Source organism: Echinops telfairi, unplaced genomic scaffold (genome assembly GCF_000313985.2).
Source record: "Echinops telfairi isolate 266 unplaced genomic scaffold, ASM31398v2 ScPeMD7_7404;HRSCAF=8442, whole genome shotgun sequence".
In the NCBI taxonomy this organism is placed as follows: Eukaryota; Metazoa; Chordata; class Mammalia; order Afrosoricida; family Tenrecidae; genus Echinops; species Echinops telfairi.
The window spans coordinates 2,471,344-2,494,793 of NW_022111304.1; the positions used below are offsets into that span (position 1 = coordinate 2,471,344).

Here is a 23,450-nt window from a genome sequence, read left to right on the forward strand (position 1 = left end):
ACGGGGGGGGGAAGGACACTACAGAATCAAAATGCGAGACTTGGTAAAATAAGTAAATAAAAGAAGGGGAGGTAGTGGCTGTTAGCGACCGTGGTCAGAAAAGGCCTCGCTGTGGAAGTGCTATTTGAGATGAGACCTAAATGAAAGGAAAACGAGCCAGCCAAGGGTTACGTGTGGGAAGCGTGTTCCAGGCCGAGTGGGAGCAGGCTAGGGCCTTAGTGCGTCCGAGGTCAGTAGGAGTCTGGAGGAGTGTAGCTGGACTCTCATTTTCTAAGAGTACTGGAAGTCTATTGGGAAGTTTCCAGCAAAGAAGTAGCCGGATCTGCATTTTAAAAGGTCATTTAGCTACTTACTCTGTGGAAAGTAAGATGTTGGGAAGACCAGAATGGAAGCGGGGAGTCCAGTGAGGAGGTTGTCATGGTGGTTCAGCAAGAAACCTCAGAGTCTTGGACTATCACAGATGTTAGAAATGGTGAGGGGTGGGAAAACGGGAGATAAATTTGTATTCTCAGTGCTAGCATGATGCCTGGCTAGACATTCAATAAATATTTGATGGATGAATTAAGAATTAATTAATCCAACCAAATGAGAACTCTGCTGGAACTGAAATCATCCATCCCTTTAAGCCTCCGCTAAAATTCCAGCCCCTCTTCACACTGGAGTAGATAACTGCCACTAACAAAGAATTAGTACTAGAATATATGTATTTGTTAATTCTTAAAAATCAATAGGGATGACAAACAACCTAATAGGAAAATGGACAAAAGGCATACATGAATAGGCATATCACAGAAGAGGAAACATGAATGGCCAATAAATATATGAAACGAGGCTCAATCTCATTAATAATCAGAGAAATACAATGCAAACCATCCTGAAATTCCATTTTATACCCTACAGATTGACTAAATACTAAGTGTTAGCAAGAATATGTAGCAACAGAAGCTCATATACTTTAATGGGCATAAATATTGGAAAACAAATTGGCACTGTCTTGGAAAATGGAAGATATTCATATTCTACAACCCAATAATCCCTTTTTATATCCTGAAGAATCTCTTACTCATGTGTACAAGGAGACATGTAAAGACATGCTTAAAGCAGCACTGTTTGTAAGGGCAGAAAACCCCTGGAAACAACCCAAATGTTCATTGACAGAGGAAAGACTCAATACACTGATGAATTATTACACATCAATGTGCAGGAGCAGTGAATTATTGAACACGGTTCTTCTAGCCAAAGCCTCTAATTCCCACCCAATGACTCTTCCCTGCAGGGGTGGGTCTGGGAAGAAGGTGGGGGAGATACTGCTAAGATTCACTTTCGAGTAAGAGTAATTGCAAACAAGATTCCCTAGAGTGGCATCCTGCTGTGTATAAAATGAGCCCTCTGAGAAGCAGGAGCAAGAACAGGGATCTCATTACCAGCAAGAGTCAGCAGTGGATCATGTGCTCTGAACCAGAGATCCTCATGTAGGTGTAGTGAACCTCCTGGATCTGGATGTCAGCCATATCATCAGAGAAGCCGCAGCTTCAGAACCAGGAGCCAGAGCATGGGGCAGTGTGATGGACATCCCAACCCACGCAGCAAGTTGAAGGCATTTGTGCAGGAGGCTGGTTTGCAGAGTGGGGTGCCTCTGGGCGCTTAATTGGGGAAGATGGACTTACTGACCCATAGAAGTGGCGCTGCATGCTTTCAGGCTGGGGCTTACTGGAGTGGAGTGCCCCTGGGCACTTAATTCAGGGAGCTGGGTTTGCTGACCCACAGAGCTTGAGCTGAATGCGTGGGCTGAGGCTTAAAGCAGAGTGGTATGCCCCTTTGGACATTTATTAGGAGACCTGAAACTTTGTAACTTGTCCTGGTAAACAACTGCTCTGAGCATTTCTCACGGGCACTACAAATTGTTCACTTCCTTAATGAACCCTTTAATGACCAAATTAAATTTGATGTAGCCATCCCAATGGATATTAGAACCCAGAGAGATTAAGTAAAGAATATCAGAAATTAGAGAGGTAAAATAAAGAACACTAATTAAGACAATACACAATGAAAATGAATAAACTGAAAAAAAGAAAATGAATACACTAAGCTTCCTATAGCAACATTGCATTGGGGAAATCTACTGCACAAGACCTCTTTAAAGTGTTGAAAAGCAAGGAGATTGCTTAGAAGACTAAGGTGCACCTGACCCAACCCATAGAATTTTCTTTTTTTTTTCTTGATATAATATTCATGCATCATATACTTCCATAGTTAAATCGCTTTTTAAAAGTTATCTATACATCATCCCAATCAGTTCCAGTGCTCCCTCACCCTTCCCACATTCATTGGTTGCTCCCCAACTCACACCACACCCCCGTCCCAGATCAACAATTGATCAGTTATTCTGTTTATGCATCTGTCTTGGGGCAGAGTGATTCTGCCAGGTGCCTGACCTTGTCATTACTGACGTTGGACAACGAGCTCTTTTTTTTTTTGCCATGGTATTTTCAATGGCCTCGGATGCATGTGAAATTTGGACATTGAATAAGTGAGACTGAAAAGGAATCGTTTGAATTGTAGTGCTAGCAAAGAATACTGAAACTACATGGCCTGCCAAAACAACAAACAAATCTGCCAAAATGCTCCTTAAAAGCAAGGAGGGCAGCACTTTGTCTCACGTACGTGGTCCATGTGGTCAGGAGATGTCAGTCCCTGGAGAAGGACATCATGCTTGGTAGAGTGGAAAGAGGAAGGCCCTAGATAAGATGGGTTGACACCGTGCCTGCAACAACGGGCTCACACATGAGACTGATTGTGAGGATGGCACAGGACCGGGCAGCATCTCCTCCCGTTGGACACAGAGAGGGTCGCTTTGAGTTGGAATGGACTCAGTAGCCTCTGACAACAGAAGGCGTGTGGCACAGTGGTTAAGGCACTCGGCTCATTAGCCAAAAGGGCAGTCATTTTAACCCACTCGCAATTCCATGGGAGAGACTAAAGAAACAAACAAAGCAGGTGCTCTGGGCCTGTAAATTTTGCAGCCTAGGAAACCCTATGAGCAGTTTGACTCTGTCCCATAGGGTTGCTATACGTTGAAATCATTCAGACAGCACACACCTACATCAACATGCATAAATCTTAGAAAGATAATATTAAGTGAAGAGAACACGTCAAAGAAGTGTACAAACATGCTAGGCTAGTCACACAGGCTGAACAGGTGGGAAAGGGCGAGTGGGAGTAGACCCGCAAATGCATATAGGTTTGACCAAGAATATTGGTAGATGTGTGTTTACTCTCGCTCCATGACTGTGGTGGAGCATACAGAGGACTGAAGTATGAAAACTTCTTCGAGTCAAACACCTGAGTCATTGGTCCTGGGGGATCAAGCCATGGTTTGGAGGACACCAAGGTCAATTGGCATAACACAATTCACAAAGACAATGTTCTACATCCTAATTTGGGGAGTAGGGATAGGAGTGATAAGAACTTGTGAACAGCTATCTCAGGTGCCAGGACTGTTCACACCCAACTGAAGGAAAGAAGAATGATAAAACCGGAAGATCTATGGAAGCAATTAGTCCAAATGGACTAATGAGTCATGAAAACATTAGGCTCCAAAAGAATGAGCTGGTGCCACTTACAACGGCTGCACAAAGGATCCTATTAGAGTGCCCTGGATAGAGCGAGAGGAAAAGGTGGAGCAGAACTCAAAGTCCTAAACCGAGACCTGCTAGCTGGATAGAGACTGCTGGGATCCTCAGGAGCATGCCTTTACCCTCAGGGCTGGGACTGAACTCACTTCTGTGTTAGAATCAATAACCACTTCAGATCCAAAGGGCAGCATTTACCCAAGGACAACTTTCAGAGGGCTGGAAAGGGAGGAACGGAAGCAGGAAGCACGGGGAAGACAGGGCCCGTGGTGGTCCCCCGAGGGGACGCAGTGGAGGAGCTGGACCAGAATGTGTATGAATTGTGGAAAGGAAGACTACCGTCCGCTCGGGACACCTTCATTGAATTCACAAGAAAAAGTGTTCTTCTTAAAAAGTCTACAAACCCTCTGAATGCCTTTTTACGAAAAGGAAGAAAAGAAAAGGGAAAGGGTAGGGGGAGGGAACCAAAATAGAGAGCATGTGGCAATATTTTGGAAAAGAAATGATAACCATAAAATTCAGGAGGCTGGAGATGGGGTTCTTACAGGAGAAGAGAACAGGGGAGCCTTCCGTAGTGCTAGAATGTTGCTTTCTTAAATTGGGTGGGGCATGGCTTCATGGGGTGCCCTTTTTATTCTGTTTCATCATCTATGTAAAATATATCATCTGAGAAAGCACACATCTTTTTTTGGCATGGAGTTTTTATGCCGGTATTATGCTTTGTTGCTGCTTGTGTTCCCAGCACCTAGAATAGCATCTGGTGCATAATAGAAGCTTAATAAATGTATGTTGAATGAGTGACTATATATTGCTTACTTTCTTTTTTTATTCACCTAATTATTTTTTAATTTTTAAGAAAGAAATCATCTATCTAAAATTGATGTGGTGATGATTGTACAACTCTTCTTGATAGAATTATATGGTATGTGAATTATATGCCACTAAAATGATTTTTAACATTCTTTGAAATAAAGCCCCTAACTTAATTATGGTGCTCCATTGATGAAGTCCGGCTGGGAGTCATCCTGAGTCCCCGACTTTATCCAAAGAACCTCTTAAATCCTGCTGCACATTCATAAGCATTTAAGCGTGCATCTTAGTGATTTTACCATTTGTCTTAACAAAAAAATCACAAGTGGAAAGTGTCAGCAAACAGAAAAGTATTCTTTCCCAGTTTATGAGGCTGGCTGTCCTGTTCAAATTCAGGTGCTTTTTTCCCCTGTGGGCTCACAGGTTAAGAGGAAGGTCTTTGTCGCCTGTCAGCATGTGTGGGCCCAGTGTTCCTTGAAGATCTCTATGTGTCTTGGTACCAATCTTTTCCTGGGTCTAGAAGGTTCCTAGCACAGGGACCCTGGGTCCAAAGAATGGGCGCCACTCCAAGCTCTTCTTTCTTGGTGGTTGTGTTAGTATAGGTTGACTAAAGAAACAAATGCATAGACAATCATATGTGTGTAAGAGAGAACTTTATATCAAAAAGCAAGTGTACATTAAGAAAATATCCCATCCCAGTCCTGATCAAGTCCATATTACCCCAAAAGTCTGATATTACCCCATATGTCGATACCAGTCCATAAATTCCTTTTTAGACTCACACAGCCGTGCAATGACGCCAAATGCAGGAAGATCACAGACCCGTGGGTGGAAAGCCTTGTGGATCCAGTAGTGGTAGAACTATCTCAATGCTGGCGTGAGTCTCCATGTGGCTCCTTCAGCACCAGCATAGCGCTGGCTCAATCAGTGTAGCTCCATGTGGCTTGTCAACAAGAATGTCTTACAGGGAGTGAGTGTATCTGGCCTCCAGTGAGCTATTTATCTCCAATGCACCTCCAAATGAGGGCACCAAGCTGCGACCTGACTGACAGGTTAAACTCCACCCCTTCACACTTAATAGTCTCAACTCAACAGCAGATTATGTAACTACCACAGTGGAAGTCAGGTTCCTTGATCTCTGTTTGATTTTATTTGCTCTCTTTTAAGATCAAAAGTGAGGTGGGCCACATGCCAGGAAAACTTCCCTTACATCCAATCAGAGCGATGATATTAGTAAGGGTGTTGCATCTCACCTTATCCCCTCACATCAGCCCCTGTTGTGGGGAGGGTCCTATCACTACAAAGTTGTCAAATTGCATCAGTCCACAACTGGCAAAAAGTTGAGAATCATGGCCCAGCTGAACTGACACCCACTTGGAGGTGACACAAGTTTATCCACGATGAAGACAAGGAATAGTGCTTTCTCTTTTTTTATTCCCATTCACAATTTGTAGCATAGATGCTTACTAAATATTTATTGATTTATTGAAGCCACAGGAGGCGAGGGCAGACCAGGGAAGTCAGACTGATGCTACTTAATACATATTTGAGGCTGAAAAAGAAATTTGTAATCTGCTAGTGCCTTCTTATAGTTTATGGCCCTAGAAACAAAATCCATAGAGAGATAACATAATGTCCTCAAAGCCACATAATTAATTCATAGTCTCCCCAAATCTAGGAGTTCCAGGTGATGCAAGTGGTTAATATACTTGGCTGGGGATGAAACGTCAGAGGTTCAAATCCACACAAAGAGACCTTGTAAGAAAGCCCTAGTAATTACTGAAACTCATGGAACACAGCTCTTTGACACACAGAGGAACATTATGCCCTGGAATCAATTCAAGGACAATTGATGTGGTTTTTTTATCCCAAAATCGACACCTCAGATCCTGCTGTCCACAGTTCTTCACAATATAGCTCAATACCTTTTATTTTTTTTTGTTATGTTTGTGTGTCTTCCTTAGCTTGGAAGTCACCAAATAGGCGGGACTAAATCTGTTCACATAGAGCTTACTGATGGCTCCTGTATAAATATGTGGAATAAATGCAAATTCATCATATGAATTCAAAGGAACTTAGCCTCTTCCTCGATAAAAAAAACGTTCTTGGTCACCCATCTGCCGAGGACTTTCCCACTGATCTCCTCCTTATCTGCTGCCAAGGAGTCAATTCCAACTCATTGCAACCCCATCCCCTGTGGCAGACTGGAACTGTGCCTTCTAGGGCTTCCACAGCTGTGATCCCATCAAAGCATTAGCACTAGGCCTTTCTTCCAAAGTCCTTCTGGTAGGTTTAAAATGCTAACCTTTCAATAAGCAGCCAATGGCTTTGCTATTTGTATGACCTCAGCCTAGACACCTAAGAGTCTTTGTCTTCTATTTACTATTTTCTTTGTCTAGGAGTTGGGGGGTTAATTCACTAAGGAGGTTCACAGTCCTGCTGTCCTGATTTAGCAAAGGAAAGTAGGAAGTCTATCCATCAGCATCCGTCCATCAACAACAGCCCCACGAGCTTGAAACTGACGATCACAAACACATAGAAGTGCTCAAGAAAAGTCTTATTGGCAGTGCAAAAGCATTACTTCAGCCTTTATTAAATTTCTGGAAAATGAATGAAAAGAACCTGAGAGTTCACTTACTCCCATAGCTTGCATTTCTAAATGAGGAAAACAGAACTAGTTAATAGCAGGTTTGGTACTAGCCAGAGGTTGGCAACATCAAACCTTGCAAAAATGCATCATAAGGTTGCTTCATCCTAAACCACTAACAAACAAACAACAACAAAAATACCCAACAATGTGGCACTGGCTCATATTGACCCTATAAGACAGAGTAGAACAGACCCATAAAATTTCCCAGGCTGGGATGTCTATGGAAACAGATTACCACGGCTTTTTCCTGATTGTGACGACTGGGTTTAAACTGCCCCTTTTTCAGGTTAGCAGCTCGACGGGGCCACGGTAAAATCAAGCCGTAGAGAATGGAAAATAAATGAATTTTGCGATTTTTTTCCTTTGCATTTCTGTTTCTCTGTTTATCCTTCTTAAGTTTCTCTCATTACTTGGGGTTTCAGATGAAACGGTGGCATGCCTGAATGAGTCTCTTGATTTTTCTCCTCGTAGCTACTGTGTTTCCCATCTAAAGGCGAACATTCATGAGCCAATCAAGATTTTTTTCTTGGTGACCTTTGTAGAAAAGAACACTTCAGAATTTCTATATGGAAGATGCTGAACCTCCTTCCTAGCCCATCCAGTCAATTAAAATGAGTCTCTGCCTCCCTCCCCACCGGAAGGTATTTAACCAATCCTGAGACAGAGAAGATCCATCTCATTTCCCCCGTCATCACTGTGCAGGGAGTTGCTAACCAGTCAGAATCTGCCACTAGCAGTCATTAGAAGAACTGGCCAATCAGACCAACCTTGTTACATGGTCTGGTAGCAAAAGAAAGGGATTGATTGGAAAGGCTGGTTCTGACTCCACACCCTTTCCTTCCTGGGCCCCAGCTTTTCCTCAGTGAAATGAAAGAAGAATAATTCCTCAAGATCACGGTTAGAAACATCCCGAGACGCTCAGCCTAATCTTGTATCATTTTTGGTCTTTTCAAATTCACCTTATCCCTCACATACCTCCAACGACCACTTCCCTCCTCATCTAATGCTGTGCTTCAGAATGCTTAGCAACAGACGCCCCAAGGATTCTCAGCCCTCCCCACAAACTTTAAACCACACACTTGTCAAATAATCTGCCTTTGCCTAATGTATGTAGGTGAAAAAGTTCAGTGATAGTACAGTCGGTTGCAGGAGACATCGTGGCCGGGCACTGGCAAGAACGATCCATCTATCTAGGTAGCAGTGCTGAATGGAATTGCAATACTCGTTGCTAATAATCGCTAGCATTTACTGACTCTTATTGAGGATCCGCGAGGGCTGGTGGCACCTTGGTGACGCAGCAGCTGGGTCGCTAACCGAAAGGTTGGCAGTAGGCGGGGAGAAAGTTGTGGCAGTCTGCTTCAGATAAATGACAGCCTTGGCGACTCGACTGTGTCCTGCAAGGTCACCGTGAGATGAAACAGGCTTGATGGCCATGGGTTTGGTCTTTGGGTTATTGCTATGTTATCCCAATATTCACCCCGACATAGGCATTTGTATTAGTCCCCATTTACGGAAGAGGAAATCGCTTTAGAGGGGTTAACAGCCTGCCCAAGGTCACAGAGGTTTGGGAAGCCAGGTGGGTCTGAATGCGGAGCCCACTCCGGTAAAGTGGAAAACCATCGCAGGCTGCCACAACTTTGGGGAGCAGTCAGCATTAGCTTCCCACCAGGCCCGCTCACGGAGGCCCCTTTGGGATGGTAAGGGATGTCTGTGGTTGCAACGCTCCTGGTGATGGCGGCTCCTGGTAACTGAACTTTCTGCCTCAGAGGAAGAATGCTAAGAGCTGAAGTGAATTCTGCTCGGGCGTCTGGGAGCCCCGGGGACAAGTCCCTTGCTAACTTGCCTTTCCCCTCCGCCTGACATCTTGCAAGGAGCCTGGCACCGTTTGCTTCCTGGCAAATACCTGTTGATTGATGGATTCCCCAGGGTGCCAGCTTCCTTCCTTAGCTCCCCCACCCTCCACTCATCCACGGGAACCCGGGAGAGATGTAGGCATTTCAGGGGACCTTGGGAGGCTCTTAACGGAGCTGGGATCTCGGATTTAGGAAAAGTGGGACGTGCCCCCACTCTTCTCCCGACCGCTTCTCCGATCGCTCCCCACTCCCAACCCTCCCTTTCCGAAAGAAGCTCAGGGCCATAAAAATGCAGATGGAGGTTCGGTGTGAAATAACGGGCCCATATAAATCCCTCTGCCGCCCGCCTGCAAGATGGATTGGCCGCATTGAAATTCCTCCGCGAGGATAATTAAACTCGGGGCCTCATCCGGGCAAAATTACATTCCTGTAATGGCGTCGCTCGGGGTCCCGGGAAATTGCTCGGTGGGCTTTCAGCGGCGCTTTTTATCGCCGGCCGGGGTGTGCCTGGCTGCGGCTCGCCTCTCCTCCGGGACCGTAAAGCTGCTGCCGTGATTTATCCTCCCCTTCTCCCAAATCCGATTAAATGGAGGAGCTCGGGGCCGGGGCGCCGCGGGGCCCGGAGCCGGCAGGGGCGGCGGGAAGGACGGGGCCAAGGAGGGGAGGACAAACGGCCCCTCGGAGGGCGGCGGATTTGGCTTTATTTACAGCCGCGGCGTTCTTTTTATTTTTTATGGGGGTTTAGGAGCTTCTCCTGTCTTTCTCGGGCTTCCCTTCGAGCCCGCCGTCCCGACGGCGGCGGGCGCTGCGGAGGCCTTGCTGCCCTGTCCATCCCCAAGGCCCGGGCGGACCCAGTCTGGGAGGCAAGGTGGTTTGCAGCGAGAGACGTGGCTCGGGAAGCCACGTCCTTCCCCCAGGGAAGGAGGAGCGAAAGGGCACAAGGGAGAAGGCCAGGCGAGGGGCTTGCAGGAGGGTACCACTCGTCCTAACATTCGTAAAGGGGGCTTCTCCATAGAAGCTTGGGCACGCCCAGGGTGAGCTCGCGACGTCAGGGCCTAAAACCAGGTTTAGGATCAGGGTGCAGGGATCATCCTTCAGTCATTCTTTAGCTCCTGTACTCTGGCTCGTTGATGCCGATTTCCGCACCTCAAAACTGATCACCGGAATAAGGGGGAGAACAACAAGCCACCAACCAGAAGCAGCTGGCACCTTTGCCCACTATTCACCCACTGAATGCATTTCTCATCCAACCATGCCAGGGTCTGGGGGGACGGCAAGCAAGAGCCCAGTGGTTTCATTTTACTCCTGTTCCATTTTGGACAGTGCATCTCAATCTCGAGTTTATGCTATTTAACACCAGTTTTCTGGGTAGATTTTTTTTTTTTTTTGGAGCGGGGGGCGGCACGTGACTGCGCATGCTCGGAAAGGGCACGCGGGTCCGTGATTCCAACTCAGGGCAGATCCCACGATCGGCTCGGCCTGCAGTTTCTCCTCTCAAACGCCAGGCGGAGCGACTGGCCCGGATGGAGCCACCGAGCTGGCGGGTGGCGCTGTAGCGCCCCGGCCCGCAGTCCTCGCTTTAGTCATTCTATCCAGCCGAGCGACTCGTTGGCCTGGGCTGCGCATGCGTCGAGCCTCCCCTCCCGCTCTCCCCGCCCTTCCCCCTCTCCGACTTCTCTGCACTAGGAGCAGGTAAGGCCTTGGGGCCTCGCCGCCCGCTTTGCGCCGCGCACGCGCGTGGGGCACCCGACCTCGCGCTGCTGCTTTTAAGGCCTTGATTTTGCATGCGCTCGCCCCAGTCTTCGCGCCCGCCCCAGCTGCCGGTATGGCCGCGCCTTAGGGCTCCCCCTTCCGCGTGTCGGTGACCTCCAGCCCCGCGGGCCTGGCGCCATCTTGGGTCTCTCGCGGGGGGAGGGTGCCTGGGAGCCGGCGGGCGTGAGAACCCGAGTGCTGCTTTCCCCCGGTGCGGACGGACCTTCCACACGCTCTTGGCTCAGCCGCGGCCCCTTTCAGAGTCGTCGAGCCCGCACGCTGCCTTCTCTCCTCGAGTCCCCTCCTTGCTCTGGACCCGCCCCTGACTTTCGGCCTCAGAACCGGAGGTGCCCGGGCCCAGGAGAGAAGGGGTCGTCTAAACCGCGCCCGCTAGTCGGCAGCCCTCCCTTTAAACCTCAACCGTGACGGCGGTGAAGTGGACCGAGCGGCCATTCCACGCTGTGCCTGCGAGAGCCCAGGCCTGCCAGTCCTCTGCCTATCTTGGCACCCCGGGGGCGTTGAGGACATGCACAAGTGGTGGCCTGAGAAGCACGGGCTTCCGTTAGCTGACGGGCCGGCGTAAGAGGACTGTCCACTGGCCAGCTGGACAGCCTTCAGGAGGAAAAGATTTAAGCAAGGGCACGATTAAGTTGGGAAGAGGCTGATGATGATTGAGCAGCGCAGATTCTTGGTGTGTCCAAGGGGCTACAGGCAAACGATTGCAAACTTGTCCAGGTTAAGCAACCAATGGGAAGTGCCCCTTACCCTAACCAGAAACCCCCCAGTCCATCGCCACTCATAGTGGCGACAGGACAGAGTAGAACTGCCCCCAAGGGTTTTCAAGGCCACAGGTCTGTGGAAGCCCAGGAGTAACTTGTAGACTTGAACTGCTGACCTTTCAGCAGCAGAGTTCCAAACCACCATGGTTCTGTCACTCAGGCTACCTTGATTGTCACCCTTATTGTGGGCTTAAAGCATCTCTAAGCGCTTTACATCTACGTTGAACAGAGCCCTGGTGGCATCGCGGGCTCTGCAAACTCAGATTGCAAACTCAGCATTTAGAAACCAGCAGCGCCTCCTGAGAAAGAAAGATGAGGCTTTCTACTCTCCTAAAGAGTTATAGTCTGAGAAATTCACAGGGACAGTTCTACCTCGCCCTACAGGGTCGCGATGAGTTGGGACGGACTCAGTGGAGGGCGCTGAGTTTGGTTTGGGAGATAAATGTTACCTCATCTAATTCTCCTGCGTGTCACATTTTACAAACAAGGGTATTGAGGTTTAATTACTTATTGAGAGAGGGGAAAAACCCTACTTTTTAATTTTAAGCTCTAAAGCTTGGCTTTTGGTGTGTGAAAACCTCGACATTGGATTTAATTTATATATGAGGGGTATCAAAAAATTCATGGAAAATGAAGTTGGGAGATAATGGGATTTGGCCACGAACTTTCTGAAACCCCCTCGTGTGCAGAAGGCAAGAGTTCTAGACAGGACTAATGTTTGAAGGCACCCATTAATCTAAAAGTAACAAGTTCTGGATTCAGTGGGGGTGGAACTTGGGACAGTCTTGAATACAATTCATTACTTAAGCAAGGGCCAAAGTAATTACTCTGTCAGCCAAAGATTTATTAGAAAACACACACTGTGTCTCTCCAATGAAGTACATGTAAGAAGCATGTGCTAAGCTTGTTTGAAATGCAGATACTTGGTCTCTATCCCCGGAGTGTACTTGACTAGGAGACTCTACTTCAGTCTAAGGGGGGGAGCCCAGCAATCAGCATTTTTAACCTCACCACCCACCCGCCAGGTGATTCTGGTCCAGGTGGACCTCTCACTCCACTTTGGGAAGCCCCAGGTTTCCCATATCTTGCACTCACCATATCTCAGCGAAGTTGAGGTCTGTCAACTTAAGAGTAAGGTGACCAGACATCCCGCTTTTGGCGGGACAGTCCCGATTTTGAACAATTTTTCCCCGCATTCCGCGGCTTTTTTTAAAAGTCCCGATTTTTAGAAAGATTGCACGACAAGCTAGGGTATACAGTTTTCGGCTGCCATGTGGCTATTTCGCCAGGATATGAGTTTTATCAATGGGGTCCCGCTTTACCAATGTTAAAATCTGGTCACCTTAACGTAGACACCTGCTATTGCCAGGACTGTTTTTAAATGGGGATACAAAATTGTGTGACGGTGAAAAGAATATTTAGTCACTACTAATTAGAGTTTTGATAGGGTTTCTCACAGATCTGCCCTAAACTGCTAATACAGGAAATAGAAGTGTTCTGAGTGATAAAATATTTCTCAGTTATTCAGTAAAAAAAGATCATTGGAGACCTTCCAGTGCCTTAGCCTCCAACAGCTATCTCTAGAATATAAAGATTCCAGTTTTTAAGTTGCCTTTTATTTCTTTAATGGTCAAGGCAATGAAGTTTGGAGTAGGAGCTAAAAAACAGGCAGTGGACAGTCTGGGGAAAATCTCTCTGAGCATCCCAATGTGTGAAGCTACGGAGGTGGGTTACTGGTCCTAAAGCTAGGATTGCATAGCACCTTGCTCAGGCTAGGGGAGGCCATTTGATTATAAGGATATCTTAGAAGCTGTGGGGTCTCAGGAGGAAATGATTTCAGGGTTTCTAATTATGTTTCTGCCGCTGACTGAAGGTAAGTCACTCTACTCTGGACTTTTCTGCTCATGATGCCGTTTAGTGAGGACAATGTGTATGATGCCATGCCGCTTCTGTAATTCCAGCTCGCCTGCTACTGCCCCTCATCCCCTAAAAATGTACGCCTGCGCCAAATTCGTCTCCACCCCTTCCTTGGTGAGTATCTGCCATTTGGAGGAGCATCCTGTCTCCTTGCCATCAGACCCTGTTCCTCACAGGGTGGTCGGAGGAAGGTGAAGGTTTGGGAGAAGGAAAGGCCTTTTGCTGTGGTGGCCTGAGAGAAGAGAGTGGATGCTTACGGCACCTCTAACCCATGTCCCCGAGGGGCTAGGTAATTCCTCTCATTCAGCCGTCTTCGATGGAAAGTAGATGAAAGTGTAGACCAGGATAAGATTGTTCTGCGTCCCAAGACAAAAGAGTTCCTACGTAGTGGAACCCAGCCAGCCTTGAGTGAACATGAAGCAGCCAGTGTAACGTGGGCAGCATTGGCACCATATGTGGGCTCTTGCCCAGTATTGGAAAAGAGCCACAACCAGGTGAAATTTGATGGGAAAGCTAAAATATACATTAAGCTACATAGGAAACGTTTTCTAGCTCAGAAGCAGCTGGGTGGAAGACATGGCAATAGGTTGACTCATCCATTTATTTATAACTGAAAAGGATCGATGTTATTAGTAGATCTCCCCCTCCCCCCCAGCGTTTACCATGTGGCTGACCCTGAGTTTACCACCAGTGCACAAGCTCTGTATTCCTCAAAACAACCTGAGAAATGATACTCTGGGTGGATAGAGGAGATTAAGTCACTTGTCCTTAGGTCACACAGCTAGCTGATCTAGAGCTAAGATTTGCATCTAAAACCATCTGACTTTAAAATCCATATTGCCGGGCTTAGGGTCAGAAAGGACCACCAGGGGACATTTGAAGTATGGGTCTTTGTGTCCATTTTCCAGAAGGCTGTGTTCAGGAAAGGTGCCCCTTTCGGCCCCAATCCTCGGTTGTCTTGTTGAAGGCTGAATGGACTCAACAATATAGCTTCGTCGCTTGTCGAGTGAAGCAAATGTTTCGGGGTTTAGTTTTCTTTCGTTGTAAAAGCACATAAAGCCTTGTGGCTCAGAAGGTGCCCGGGAAGCAAGAGGAGTGGTGTTGTTCTTGAATCTAGAATGAGCTAGATTAAGGAAGAATGAGTCAAGATTCTGGTTTAAGTGTGAGGGTGGAAGCAGCAACAGAGAAGAGAAGCTCCTACCTGTGGTTGTAAGTAATGATGCCATGATTCAGAACCCGTCTCCATCTTCCTGCCCACCAGGTCAGGAGCACCTCCCAGCTGCTGAGCCGACCACTGTCAGTGTTGGTGCAGAAACGGCCGGAGACACTGTCGGACGAGGTAAGCATTATAGGGGTAGTTGAGGCCTGTGGTAATAGAGGGAGGAAGGTTACCTTCTAGAACCAGTAGGGGGAGTGCCAAGGACAATAATCAGGGAGCAAAACTGCCGCAAGTGGTGGGGGCATTTAAATACCCTATGTGCGTGAGTCAGCATGGGGCCAGGGATGTTTCTGTGGGTCTTCAGCTTAGTTTTCAGCAGTCAGTTGGAAGCATCCAGGTCCCAAAAAGATCTCTCTGCACTGGCCCAGCCGGGGGCCTCCGTCTTCGATGGCCAGACCACACCTGACTCTTGAAAGCATTTGAAATCCACCTCTTACTTCTAAGCAGCTCTGCTTACCCACATTTTAAGGAGTTTTCCAGGAAGTCAAAAAGATCTTTGATTTGCAAGGAAAACTGGGATTTGACCTTGTAAAGGGTTTAAATAGCAAAAAGTTTACAAAGCAAGAGACTTCCCTAAATCGTGTGCTCTCATTCTACCTCCTCTTCATAGCGCTTCAGCAGCTTGACAGCCCCACGTTCCCAGACCTCACTCGTCCCTAGTCGCAGCTTCCAAACCAGCACCGTCTCAAGGGACATTGACACAGCTGCCAAGTTCATTGGGGCCGGGGCTGCCACAGTTGGAGTGGCAGGCTCTGGAGCTGGCATTGGGACGGTGTTTGGGAGCCTCATCATTGGTTATGCCAGGTAAGATCAGTTGGTCCCTTTGATAAGCTTTCGTAAAGTCTGAGTGGAATTATTTGGTGTTGGTAAGCTGTACTAGCGTATATATGGTAGCTACTAGCCACATACAGCTATTTGGATTCAAGTTGTAGTGAGTTAACATTAGGTGAAGTTTCAGGTGTCCCATCTCTCAGTCACATAGCCACATTTCAGGTTCTCAGGTGCCACAAGTTGGCTAATCCCTGTTGGAAATGCAAGTATAGAAAATTTTCTTACATTGAAGAAAATTCTCCTGAATTTTCTAGCTTTAGTCTAGAGCAGGGGCTGGCAATCTAAAACCCAAGAGCCAACCTGCTTTTGTACACTTGTACACTCTCAACTTTTTACATTTTTAAAGGTGGTTTTTGTTTTGTTTTGTGTTTTTAATTATACAACAGAAACCTCCTATTTGAGCCCACAATGCCTCAAATATTCGCTCCCTGGCCCTTTCTCACACACGCACACTTGCTCCCTGGTCTACTACAGCCTCAACCAGCATAGTAACTTGACTGCTGTTTTCCCCCATCCCCGGAATTCCCCCTCTCACTCCTGGGAAAAGCGCCTCTGCAGCCAGCCTCCCGGGACAATTTGGTCCCAGCTGACTTAGAGCAATTCATGTTAGAACTAAATTAATCCTCAAGAGGCCAGCAGGCTCACTTAATGTTGTTGGGGGAATGGATCTATTTTTCAGGATCTATGTGAAACAAGGAGCCTGCCTGCCTGTGTGTTCTGTTAAGATTTGGTGGTACTTTCTTGACGTGCCCCGAGGGGTCCGAAGGAGGGAAATGTGTACATGTTGATGTTCAAAGTTGCCATAGTTAATGTCTATTATCGTCTAAGCCACTCTCCCCACCCCGTCCACAAACTATTCCTTCTTCAGGCTAAAATCTTTGGACTCTTTTTGGAGTAGAAGAAAGCAGTTCTCCCATTGTCCTGTAGAACAGTGAGGGGGATTTTATTGTTAAATTGTGTTCTGTATAACCCTAGGATGTAGATGATGTCTCTCTAAAGACTGTCCTAAGATTAGAGGAGGCTAAACAAACCTTTACAAATCCCTCACTTCTTTTAAGTTGGATTTGCTGTTTCATACTTTGGGGTTCTGCTACTGTATAAGTTTGAAATCATTACTCTAGATTGACCCTGCTTTCTGATTGCCTCTACCATCCTGGTTTCAGTGTCCAGGCCTGGTGGTCTTAAATGATAACAGTGATGGGGCTGCTTCACTAGAGGAGGTAAAGTTTCTCCCGGATCATGTGAAAGGATTCAGGGTTACTCGTGCCCCTCGCTCAGGCCATAGAGCACCTTTGTGTGCCAGAGCAAGAATTTGGACATGATCATATCACCCGGAACGGTTCATTACATAAGATGAGTTCTAAGAGGGAATTCTCCCCAAACCTATCTGTCATGTTCTGGTTGTGTGCTGCGTGTGGACCAGACAGTCAGTCTTTTCCCTCCTTCCCCCCAGGAACCCGTCTCTGAAGCAGCAGCTCTTCTCCTACGCCATCCTGGGCTTTGCCCTCTCGGAGGCCATGGGGCTTTTCTGCCTGATGGTGGCCTTCCTCATCCTCTTCGCCATGTGAAGGAGCCTGCTTCACCTCCCCTAGTTCTCTGCCCCACGTCTCGTCTGCCCTATATGTTGCTTTCCCTGCACCTCCCCAGGCAGCCCGGGGAAAGAAATTGGCTCAGGGTTTGACAGAGGGAAGACAAATGAATACTGTATTAATAAAGATGTTTCTTGAGTCTCCTGTGTATATTCTTTCCCCACAGTTGGCTAAGTGCCCTGGTGAGAGTACAAGGCTTAGAGGCTGGTGCTAGTTCTAAAACCAACATGGGTCTGGGCTCACTGGTTTCTTATTCTCTGCTTCTAGGAAGTGTTCACGTCCTCCATTTTGAGCAGTCTAATGGCTGGTTATTTGCTTTGAAGGATTGAGTTAGTAGCAATTAATGAGTTGACTTGCAGAACTGACTAGATATTAGGTATTGACTGGTAGGCTCTATTCCCTCTGCCACCGTCCTTTCTGTCGCAATAACCTTGACCGATCTTATGCCTCTAGTCTCTTGCCAGTAGCATTTACTTCCACCCACAACTGCTAGGCTAGTCCTCCAAGCAGTCATCCAGGACTGGAATTGTCATTTCCCTATTCAGAAACCCACCACTCAGTTTTAATGCTGTCTTCCTATATACCACACCCAGGATGGACTGTTCGTGCCATCTTTCAAGCTGTATTCATGCCTTCCTACGGCTGTAGACTTTCGGCCTTTTCTCCCTGAATAACACGGTCTGCCATAACTGGTGCCTCTGTGTGAGACAGCTTGCAAATCAGATGGTTGGTTCCTTGAGGTAAGGATTACGCCATGCTCTTCTCTGCATCCCTGGCAATAGGCACTTCCTGAATCACAACCCGCTCCACCAATGAGAAGAGGGCACAGCACATCCACGGCACGGTTGGAGCGAGAACAGGTCCAGAGTTTGGAACTACTAAAAGCTGGAGAAAGTGAAAACGCTTTTCTGTTTTCCTTTCACATGAAGTAACTTACAAATGACAGTCGATCTCAATAGTTCTTTCGGTTCGGTCATTTGACAAAGTCCAGGACAGGCTTACCCCCACCAAACCCCATCCACCTTTGCCCTTTTGCTGTTGTGAGCAAGGGTTTGTTTCCAGATTGCTGTAGTACCCCCAGATATCTTTTTTTGGGGGGTGGGGGCGGATTCTAGGCCTCATGGTGGACCACAGAAGAGCAGGTTCTGATTTCCTGTCTTTAGCAAAGTGTTAGTGGGAAGTATCGACCTATTTGGAGCGGGAGCCCTCCCTTAGCTTCTGTCACTGTGGTCCCTGCCCCGCTTTCTGAGTCATCTGGTGTCTGTTTTCTTGCCTTGTCCCTTTCTTTGGAATGGAGTGGCTAACCTCTGAGTGGCCCACTTGTTTGTGTTCTCTGAGGTGAATGATGAGATGCTGCTGCAAGAAACTTGGAAGCAAGTATCTGCACGAGGTGTCCAGGCAACCTGGATCCTTGCAGCTCTGTGCCCCAAGAGATGTACATTAGCAACTCAAGTTGCCAACAACTTTGGGTAGAGAATTAGTACGTTTTAGTAGAGAAAGTCCAAGCTAACTTTCACATCTCCCCAACTCTGAACAACATTATGGTATGCAATCTGTTTCTTGTCCTAGTTTGAGAGACAGCACATGACTTGAAATCAGGAGGCTAGTTTTAATATCTGTTCTCCCATGAGCCACCTGTGACATTGGGCAGACCACTAACCTGTCACTTTCTTGGAACTCAGTTTCTGGATGGTGATTATCCTATCTGATATTATTCAAGAGTACACAAAAGTACCCCGAGCATTTGGAAAGAATAATGCCATCACAGTTAAGTGTGTATCTATTATCCACCCGCTCCTCGCTTAATGATTACCTCACCGACATTTCTCGCAATAGTAAGAAACTACTGTTCTGCACCTTGATAATGTACATCTGACTAACAAAACAACAGAGGTGTAAGGCAAGACTAATGCTGGCTATGATAGGTAAGGCTATGTGTCACTTGGCCATGATTCTCAGAGATCTGACAGTTCTGTGATCTGTGATCCGTTCTGTGATCTGATGTGGTCATCCTCTATTTTCACGTAATGAGTTGGTCATTGTGAAACCTGACTAGTTTCCATAAATGAAGAGTGCTTTATTCTCAGGCTCTGTGGTGCTCAGAGCATATTAAAGGAATGTTATAGGTAGCTTCTCTCTTTTCTGATTGTCATAAAAAAGGGAACCGACTGTCCAAAGTCTGGCCCTAAAGCATCTGGAGAGAGAACCCAGGGATGGGATGCTGAAGGTCATGAAGCCCAATTCCCTTTTCTGACTTCTGTCTCTTCAAGAACCAGTTGTGTTTCTTCAGTGCCAGGGGAGGAGTGTCAATAGGTTTGTGCTAGCCTAATTAGAAGTAAATGATGCCCTTCAAAAATCATCTAAATGCTAAACAGCAGTAATGAGGAGCCTAGTTCCAGCCTCCCTTTCAGGGATGGATTTATTTGTTGGAGACTCTCAAGGTCCTCAGGATGAGAAGGCTCAGGAACAATACTGGTGATTTCATTTGAGTTGGTGCCAAGGAACCTGGAGACAGTTCCGTGTCTCCATTTAAGAGAGAGGAAATGAAGTGACTGAAGTAATCAAATGGAATCCGAGGAAAAGTAGTAACATCTCACTGGTGAGGAGAGACTATTGCTCCAGTTCTCCAGGTTTTGAGCAATGGAACTTTATTGAGCCATATCTAAAAATACCATGCATTTTTCAACATGTATTCTTAAGACACAGTCCTAGACAACTTTGATGTTCTTGCTTTATGAGGAAACCTAAAACATGTCCTCAGGCCTTCCTTGACATTTATTTTATTTCTGAGTATTATCTCAAGGCATTGTTTCTATATTGTCATCAAAGAGCCACTTTAGGAATGGCAAAGGCATTATGGGTAGAATACCAGGGAGCAGGGCAGCCTCTCATATCAGGGGCTCGGTTGGTTAAGGGTAGTTTGTTCCCACTGCCTGTCTTCCAGAAGAGATGGTTTCTTCTTACCTGTAGACAGACTTTCTAAAAATGACTCCTAAAGATATCCTGCTGGAATCCCCAGAGCATGTGTGATGAAATTTCACTTTTGTGTATCTGGTCCAGTTGACTTTCAGATAAAGATATAACCTGGGTGAGCCTGATCTAATCACACAAGCCCTTAAAAACAGATCTTTCTCTGGCCGGTGGCGGAAGGGAATTAGAAAGATTCAAAGCAGTAGCATTAAAAAAAATATAATAATAATAAATAAATAAATAAAGCAGTAGCATTTGCTGCAGCATGGCCGGCTTTGAAAGTAGAAGGGACCGTATGCAAGGACCACAGATTGGCATCTAAGAGCCGAGTTTCCCTTCCATCCAGCAGCCAGGAAGGAAATGGGGACCGCAGTCCTACAATCTCAAGGACCTGAATTCTGCCAGGAACTACGTGAACTTGGAAATGGAGTCTTTTTCAAAATCTTAATAGCCTTCAGATAAGAACCACTTGCCTGAAACCTTGGCTTTGGCCTTGTGAGACCTCTTGTGAAAGCAACAGAGCCTGCTTGGGTTTATAATTTACATAACAATGAGATCATAAATGATGTTGTTTTCAGCTAACGAATTTAGTGGTAATTTGTTACACAGCAGTAGAAAACTAGCAAGTATAGTCTTCCAATCTGCAGTCAAAGGAGTGAAGTTTCATCTGAATCTTGTATTGAAAGGATGGATGCACAGCACATGGTTTGACTGACCCTCAGCCTCCTAATTTCATTGCTTAGGAAAATTTAACTAGGCAAGTTGGTGTGTGTGTGTGTGTGTGTGTGTGTGTGTGTGTGTGTGTGAAGTATATGCTAAACTTATGTTTTAAAGCATTTTGTTTGTGTGAAGGTCTTTGTTTCTTGTTTTAATGGATGAGAACACTGAGGCGTAGAGATTCAAAAACACGACACTTCATCCTTGAGGTTCTCTAGAATGGAAGATAATTTACCCGTGACCCAAACTCCTTGCATTCTACCAACCCTCTTTAGGGCCAGGATAACATTGGAGGAGAGAAAAAGATAAATCTGGAGAGTTTTAAGATCTCTCAGTAAAGGCAATTAATCTACTTCTCATAATAACTATCCCTGTCACCTTGCAGATAAGTAGCATTTTGCCGACCCCTCAGTCCATTTTGCTCCCCTGCTCAGTTCCTGGGTTTCTGGTCAGGCTCAGCTGAGCTGGCTCAGCCCCGCAAGATGGGTATTTTTAACCTGTGTGGATTAGAGCCTTCCAGGAACTCTGTAGCTGTTTTTATGGCAACCAACCCTGCGGTTCCTGTTGGGGGGATACGTGGCTGTGATCGCTGTGTGTCTGTGTATAGTGGTGTTATCTGAGCCTTAATAAAACCTTGCAGCCCCTCTTTACCCCTGAGCCTTTCCCAGACACATCTCCCAACAACTGGGACAGGGACTTTAAGTTTCCAAAACAGCTGCAGAGGGTAACAAACAGCGAACACATAGTTCCCCTAGCAACAGAAACGTCAGTGGGGATTTAGCTCAGGGAAACTTTGTGCCGCGCAGAAGACGCATACAATTTTCAAAAAGCAGTTGGTCCTGTGGAGTCAGATTGAAAGTCCCAGAATCTTGGGTTCAGATCACTCACGGAATGGCTTTTCGTTAACTCTCCCGTGCTTCAAATGGCTTCCCTTGTGTGCCATAGGCCGAGGGTCCGCCTCCTGAGCTGCTGTAAAAATCGGTTAAATTAGGTTTTCAAGCTACTTGTTGGAGATCTAGCTCACTGTAAATTGTCTATCTCCGCTGTTTTTTAGTTACCAATTTACCAAGAGTAACTTAACACTGGGGTTCTCTGCCAGCGCTAAAATTAGACACCACTACTCTGGGGTTTCCTTTTCTTCCTCTTGCTTTTGTTGATGGGGCTTGGGGGAAACAGCTGGGCAGCTGGCAGCGGTAAATGAAAGGCTAAAGAAAAACTTCTCACACTCCAAAACACGATTTCCATCCTGCCCACCTTATCGTCCTTTCAAAGAAGAAACCTAAAGCGGCCCTGGCTTTTGATTTGATTTACTTGTGGAAATGGACCTGGGAAAGAGATCTCTTGGGAATCCGAGAGGGCAGAATAAACAGAATCGAGGGAACTCAGACTCCTGGCCTCTCTAGCCTTCCTTCTTGTCCCCGTCAGATGGGCTTTCTGCCACGAACACTCTAGGTTTTCCGTCACATCACAAAAGAGATTGGAGTCACTACTTTTAAATGTGCTTCTCAGAGGGAGAGCATCAGGTATTGGGCACTCTTCCTGTCCAGAGTTTGGGGGAAAGGCGCAGGCAAGGAGGGAGTCAATATTTTCCAGCAGCAACCTAGAGAGAAAAGGAACAAATTCTTCACCAGGGAAGATTGTGTAAACAGTGCCTTTGGCTAGAGCCATAGAGTTGGGGAGGCAAAAGAAAGGGAGCTTTGTTCTCCCCTACCCAAGCCAGAGCACAATCGTGGAGCTGGGATTGTTTGCTTTGGCCAGGACGCTGCCTGAAAGGACTAGGCGTTCCAAAGACCGGTGAGGCCTCTGTTGGGGTTTCCTTATGGAAGAGGACAACCCTTAACCGAAATCTTCTACCTCAGGAAGCAAGCTGGGAAGCCTGAAGGTCTGAGGCATCTGGCCCGGCTCTAGTTTTGTTAGCCTCCTTCCTTTCCTCCCTTTACCCACCATCGGCCTCAACCTGCCTGCCTTTGAGGGTACTTTTGCTCCTTAAACTAGTTCTATCTCCCAAAGAAGCTACAGTTCACAGCAAGACCAGACAGAGCTATCTCGCTAAGGAATCCCACAGGAAAAGGGATTCTGAGGTCATCTCCTCTAATCCATCCTGGTACCTTTAGGCCTCGATTGCACCTGACCCAAACTGAGTCCTGGTGGAGCGCTCTGTTGCTATCTGAAACATTGGTGATTAGAGCTCACCAGCCACTAGGCAGGAAGGAGAAAGAGGTCCTTCTCATGAGGCTGCAGACAAGGTGATCAGAGGCGCAATCCTAGTTGTCTCGGGCTCAAGGATCCCAATCCAAGATGTCTCACCCAGCTGTTAGCAAGAATTCTCCTCTCCGTACCACTTGGCTCTCTCCATGGGACTACTTGAATGTCCTCATAACATGATAACGGACTTTTCCTAGAGTGAGTGATCTGAGAGAGCAAGGAGGAAGCTGTACTGCTTTTATAACGTAATCTCAAAAGTCACACACCATCCCATCGGCTATACTGCATGTTAGCTGTGTGCCACTGTCCATCAGTTGATGAATGGTTAACCAAACTACAGTACACACATAATTGGACACTGTGCAACAGTGAACCCTAATGAAGAACCTGAGAAATACCTCATAATGGGGATGAACCTGGTGGAATATTATGCTGAAAGATATTATATGAGTTTACTATGATAAAAAGTGAAGGAAGCGGGGAGGGAGAGGGAAAAATGAGCTGAAACCAGGGGCTCAAGTGGAAA

The 23,450-nt window shown here is 46.7% G+C and overlaps 1 protein-coding gene across 2 annotated transcripts; it reads left to right on the top strand.

The window, feature by feature from the left end:
• The first annotated feature begins 10,554 nt into the window (after positions 1–10,554).
• On the top strand, positions 10,555–17,171 carry ATP5MC2 (ATP synthase membrane subunit c locus 2). Of its 2 annotated transcripts, none has more exons than XM_004716874.3 (5): positions 10,555–10,637; positions 13,438–13,507; positions 14,655–14,732; positions 15,223–15,416; positions 16,897–17,171. In XM_004716874.3, exons 1-5 carry the CDS (start codon positions 10,570–10,572, stop codon positions 17,009–17,011), a joined length of 525 nt encoding a protein of 174 aa, XP_004716931.2. In that variant the 5' UTR covers positions 10,555–10,569; the 3' UTR covers positions 17,012–17,171. The 2 variants fall into 2 exon arrangements, with proteins under 2 accessions (XP_004716931.2, XP_045152295.1); XM_045296360.1 differs by lacking the exon at positions 10,555–10,637 and adding an exon at positions 11,220–11,388.
• The last annotated feature ends 6,279 nt before the right edge of the window (positions 17,172–23,450 follow it).

Excerpts from the sequence above, each read along its gene's own strand:
- ATP5MC2 (XM_004716874.3), top strand. The coding sequence starts at position 10,570 with ATGCGTCGAGCCTCCCCTCCCGCTCTCCCCGCCCTTCCCCCTCTCCGA. Across the intron at positions 14,733-15,222 it reads CGGAGACACTGTCGGACGAG|CGCTTCAGCAGCTTGACAGC; the intron begins GTAAGCATTATA and ends TCCTCTTCATAG. Across the intron at positions 15,417-16,896 it reads CTCATCATTGGTTATGCCAG|GAACCCGTCTCTGAAGCAGC; the intron begins GTAAGATCAGTT and ends CCTTCCCCCCAG.